Here is a 5,980-nt window from a genome sequence, read left to right as displayed (position 1 = left end):
CTCGCTTGTTCGTTCGCTTCATTCCTTCGATAATACACAGGATAGCTAGCAAGGTACTAACTGATAAGGAAATTTAATTACTTGAGAACGATAACAGATAACTTTAATCTATTTCTTTTTCATGTTACGAAAGAAACGTTAAGCACATTAAGGGAGAGAATTAATGATAAAACGATTCAAAATGTCCAACATTCTTGGCAATCACGGTAGTGAAGCAACTCTGGGAATCACAACGACTTAAGATTAAATTATTTAATTTCGGAATTTTTAATTTTATCGAATTTCATTACTAATTAAACTAAATTATACATAAATTATCATCTATAACTCGAACGATACTTAATATTTACGAGCGATAATCCCTAAAGGATAATAAATCTTTAAATAATAATAACGATATTAATAAAAAATACATAAAAATAGAATAATAATAACGATTATGACTATTAAATGCTCAAAGAATATTTAACAGCTAAAATTAGTCAATACCCGGTGTCTCGCCGCTCACCCTTTATCTTTTAAAGCGGCAGAAAATCGAATTACGACAGATCGATCAATTTCGTTCGATTTCAACGAGGCATTTGCTAAAAAGCTTTTAATGAAAAAGCGACGACGAAGAGGTCGCGATATCGTGGTATCGTCGTGAAAGCAGGAAACGTCCGCTCGCTTATCTCGCGGTATCTGGACATCGCGGCAGGTGAAGCATTTAAATAATATATCGAACAGGTGAAATAGCAGCTGTTCGTCTGCATCGCCCTCCGCCAGCACGCGTGAACAGCTTTGTAGTGCCGCGAGAACTCTCTTTTTTCGCTCGAAATTCGCGTTCCACGTTCTCCTCTTACTGTGACACAGTTTCTTCAGAGTCCAGTCTTTCTCGTTTTCAAACACGATTTCCAGACATCTGGAAAACATTAGCTTCCTACATTTAACTCATAGCATCACGCCAGTTCATACACGTGTTAATAATTCACTTGTACATTACATAAAAATCAATTTCAAGGTTATTGCAATATACGATTCGCGTAACAGTAATTCACGAGATAAACGTCAAGAAACTAATACTTGTAGCTTCGTTGCTCTGTTCCATTTTCCCAATTTACGAACCTGATCAATATCCCATTCTAACGCGCGAATATCCTATCCTATCGTAATACGTAAACCAATCTTCCACGAACAAGAACAATACAACAAACTGAATCTCGCAACTTGGAAATGTTCCCCAAGTTGCTCGAGCCCGAGCAACCCTCCGATCATTTACCTTCAGCTAACCATCATCCATTCTGCTCGCCAACCAATCCCATCCCGCGGCTCAGCCAAAACACGTTGTCAGTTTGAAATCCGCGGTCAGATCGAGCCATTTGCTTGCATCGTGTCGCGATTCATCGGTGGCTGAGTTCCTCCTAGGCTCGGTTTGGAGCAAAGAGGGGATCCCGCGAGTATCCAAAGAAAGGAGGAGTGGAGCCAGTAGCTATGTATCTACTTATCAACCAGAGAGAAACGGAACCAGTATCTGGCAAGTGGTAGGAAAATGTAAGCTGGACGACCGAGTAGAGGGGAATATAGAAAAAGATAGTATTAAGACTCCCGTGTAAGAATGAGAATGAGCGAGAGAATCTTTAGTTGAAGGGGAACGCAGAGGGTGAATTTGAGGAATAACGCGGAGGAGGGGCCGAGAAAAGAGAAAAGACGAAGAGGGTTTCATCGAAGAAGAGAGAGAGAAGAGAGAGAGAGAGAGAGAGGAGAGAGTGAGAGAAGAGAGCGAAAAGGAGGGGATGGTTGGTCGGAGGGGAGGAAAGGCAGCTGCAAGCAGCAGTCGGTGCAAGGGAGAGATCGAGCGAGGGTAGAGGGAGACGGGACCAGTGTCATGGAGGCAGGTCTGCTTGGTGGCTGTCCGTCGACCTGCTCCCTTGCTTTACCTGACAGCGCTCGCCAGTGTTTCGAAAGCCGCGTTCACCGATGGGTCGACTCGCGATCCACTCGTGAGCTCGTCAAGCTCGCCACGCTCGGATCGTCGACCCCCTTTTTTTTTTTTTCGAAAAGATCAACGACGCCGGGACCCGTTCGTTCGTCGTCTAACTCCAAGTAGAGTCCGGTCGAATCGACTTGGAAAACGGAAGCTGTGCGTGTCTGCCGCGGGAGAAGAACACGTTAGAGGGAAACGGAGTGGGTGAACACGGAGGAGCATATAGAGGGCAATACAGAGAGGGAGAGGTAGTGGAGAAAGAGGGAGGAAAGTGACACGTTGCGATACGATCGATCCAACGACCAAGTTATACGTGCGTTTTAAACGAACACGCTCCGAAAACACGATCGGCACAATGTGCTCGTGACAAGAGCGTTTTTTGGAGTCTCTCCTGTGACCGATCGTGTTTCTCTTTTTCTTTTTTTTCTTTTTTTCCTACAAATTAAGTCAGAAACAGCGGGTCTTTTCGTTGCTTGTTCGTCGGTTAGAGAAGTTTGAGAATATTAGAAAGAGTGGAGGAGAAGAAGGAGGAAGAGAGGAACGTATAACAGAGACAGTGAAAGATACAGGCCCGGAGGAGGAAACGGATAAAACGTGGGCGTTGAGTGATTGTTGTCGGTGCTAGTTTCCATTGGGAGTCATGAGAGATACCAGCGATATGATGGAGGACTCCTTGTCCGAGGTATGTAATAGCTGATAAATCAGTCTTGTTTCGTTTTCGGTTCCCTCGTGTATATAACATGGTCCTCAACTCGTGCTGTGCTGATTGAAATTAGAGGGATTCTATGGCACGAAATAAGAGCACAGTCAGGAATAACAAAATTGCCTCGGAGGTTTCAATTCCGGGAAAATCGAGTTTGAAAAGTTACCGAACGGACGTGCATTTGTCTAATCCCACTGGACAGGAATGGAAAATTGACAAGGAGATTGTTCTACATGCGACAACAAGTCGGGTATGTAGAACGAAGCTTTTTCGTTTGAGGCCTTGTTTTCGAGAAAACAACGTGTTTAACCGAGAATTAGCCTGGCACACGTGCATTTTACAAATTTCCGGATAAAGTTATACATGGAATTCTGAATGAAATTTCGAGCATAGTTTTTCGTTTAAAGCTTCGTTACGCAGAGGATAAAGTTTGAACATATTTAACCGGGTCCAAACTAGTCGCTTTGAACGAGAATTAGCCGGATACGTGCTATTTGACAAATTTTCAAATTCCATTTCCTCAAGAACGAAGCCTGACATAAAAAGATCTTATTCTACATTTTCCACTTATCTTCGCATGTAGAATAATCTTCCATCAATGGTCCATTCCTATTCGGAATTAATCAAATACACGTATACTTGTCAACTTTTCAAGACATAGGATTTCTAATTTCAATTGTACCGAATTTCTAAATAAAATGTGGGATCACAGCGTACACATTGTTCGTTCGTTTTTTGGCTGTTACTCGTTTTATTTAAATGATCATGACTCGATATAATTCTTTGATATCGCTAATCCAATCAATTTCTATCTTTCGATCCGTATGCGGGCCACTAAATGATTTTGTCCCGAGTGAAAAGGTTGAAAAGAAGATAAGGTTCCTTACATAAATTGTGTATAACGATCGAGAGGTCTTGGATATAAAATAGAAGGTAAAATGATCCAAGATCGCGGGACGTTCGCGCGAGAATGTGTGGACGTAACGCGACGATTTAGAAACACCTTGTGCACCGTGTAGTGGCCCGTTTATGGGGTCCCGGAAAGGAAACGCGTTCCAGCTCGGCCTGTACGCTTCAGAATTTCGTTTGTACTGGTGCTTCTACTTTATCCGGAGTTTAATGCCGCATCGTGGAAACCTCGAGAACGCTTATTTGCATTTTACACGAAAATTCGTAACTTCTTTTTTCTTTATTCGCGTCTCTATTCGTGACGGTTTCCACGAAATTCTGCGAACATTTCCTTGGTTGTTTCTTTTTCTCTCCGAAGATAATTCATTGTGGATAGAAGAAGAAGAGAGAAGAACGAATAGTCGATGAATGTCCCTTCAATAATTGAAATTTAACTCTGACCTGGTGGTTCTCGAATTTTTTATGTCTCAAGTTTCAAGAGAGAAAAGCAGTTTTAACATTTAACGAATAAGCGTTCTTTCGTATTTTCCTAAAATTTAAGAAATTATCTAGCTATAGAAAAGTGCGATAGAAAAATGGCCCGAAGAACACCAGCTTAAGACACCAATAGTTTCTAAGCACATTTTCGAGCACTGTTGCAAACACAAATTAACAAACAATGGCTTTTTAAATTTGTATTGATACGTCAAATAAAATGTGACGTGTACGCTTGAATGATATCAAGCATTTTAAAAATCACTTTAAGGTAAAACCAACGTTCATTGTTTCGCTACAAAATGAAATAAAATATAAAATCTCTATCGTGTCGAATAATTACGAATAATTATGTACATTCGACCTACGATTTCTCGGAAATCTAATAAAAGAGAAATCCTTCATCTGTGAAGGAATATTAGAAGATTAATATACATACACCGTTTTGTATAATGTATGATGAATAGCGGATTATCATTGCAGATCCATACTTTTATGAATACAGCTGAAAGAACTTATAAAATATAAAGAATATCGGATATTTTATCTATATTTTCCCGCGTATTATGTATATTTCTGCGTCTTTTGATTTTCCTTGAACGCATAAAAATACCCGTTCTAGCGAATAAATGTCAGAGTAAATTACGGCATTTGTATATAGCTCGTCCGTCTACAGCTTGTCTATAGTTAGTCGAAATTTGATTTAATTTCTCGCTGCATCGTGCCATGAAATTTGCTATGTATCCGCGGGATCATGAATCCAGTGCCATTATCGGTTATGTTCTCTCGTGTCTTCCTCACCATACGTATGTAAATTTGCATTCGTTTTATGTTCAGACACTCGTCCCCGTTTTCTATAGCTTCCCTTATATGCGCATTTTATTGGACTCTTTCTCGTCGTCCTTCCACCCAGGGGAATAGAATTTGCTCTCAATTTTCTCGACTCTACTTCGTCGAAGATGGAACAAATTTTCTTTTGGCCAGATTGCCGGATATACAGTGGCTCACGAAGGTATTTCAACGAGTTTGGGAATATGTTACGTGTGTTGCAGGAAATATTTGGAAGTTTCATTAGCACCGTAACGAGTACGCCGTGGATTTTTATGAAAATTTATATTTTTATGGACGCAGCTTAAAGATTCGTTTCACGCGTTAAAACCCATGACCAATACTTTTATTATTACTCTACTTTGAATATTTTATATATCTTTGTTTACTGCAGGCGTCTTGTACGTTTTTGCAACTTCGGTTGCAAATGGATTTTGCATGAATGCATAAAAATCCCCGGTCTAGTAACGAGTTTCAACCGTCATGATCGTATTGGTGAAATTTGAAAGCAATATAAAAATGTGTATGAAGACTGTAAGACAAGTTACGTACGATAAGTTGCGTTTCATATTTTCCTACACCAGTAAAACTGTCTCTTTATTTGGCTTTGAAGCTAAATAAAATTTCCAAGCTATTTTCATCGTAACAATAAAATATTTCGAACGCATCGAAATATTTTATTAAATGCGTCTTAATAATTACGACATTAGGCAAAATTCGGCAAAATTTCTTCGTTCTATTAGCCGTTCTTAAAAAGACATACGTACGTCCAACCTAATTGAGTCTCTTCATCTTCTATTTCGTCACGTTAAAATTGTTCTGTGTACTCGTTAAGCGGCATCGAAATCAGAGAATCAACACTAATGGATTTAGCATATTCTTCGTACGTGGTCTTTATTCGCGATCGAATGGACGAAAAATACGGGAGCAAAACGGTTCTCGTTTGCTTCACGAAAACCGTGTACCGTTAATTCCTTTCAACTTGTTTCGTTGTAGAAAAAAAAGAAAGTGGGTTCGAGAAGCGACGTTATTTTTAAAACTCGCGACTAATTAAAAAGTTCAACCTCGCGGCGACTTCTTTCCAGCGTGGCTTGCCACGCGAG

The 5,980-nt window shown here is 40.1% G+C and overlaps 1 protein-coding gene across 1 annotated transcript in view; it reads left to right on the top strand.

Annotated features, from left to right (window-relative positions):
* Nucleotides 1–1,841: 1,841 nt before the first annotated feature.
* Nucleotides 1,842–5,980, top strand: part of LOC100741879 — a 35,967-nt gene continuing 31,828 nt past the window's right edge. The window contains exon 1 of the mRNA XM_003493916.4: nt 1,842–2,645. Within this exon, the coding sequence (XP_003493964.1) occupies nt 2,604–2,645 (42 nt within the window). The 5' untranslated portion in view covers nt 1,842–2,603. The remainder of the gene's footprint in view (nt 2,646–5,980) is intronic.

Source organism: Bombus impatiens, unplaced genomic scaffold, assembly GCF_000188095.3.
Source record: "Bombus impatiens unplaced genomic scaffold, BIMP_2.2 scf_1417, whole genome shotgun sequence".
Classification (NCBI taxonomy): domain Eukaryota; kingdom Metazoa; phylum Arthropoda; class Insecta; order Hymenoptera; family Apidae; genus Bombus; species Bombus impatiens.
The sequence above is the reverse complement of the archived record's forward strand: the minus strand, read 5'-3'. Positions and strand labels throughout refer to the sequence as shown.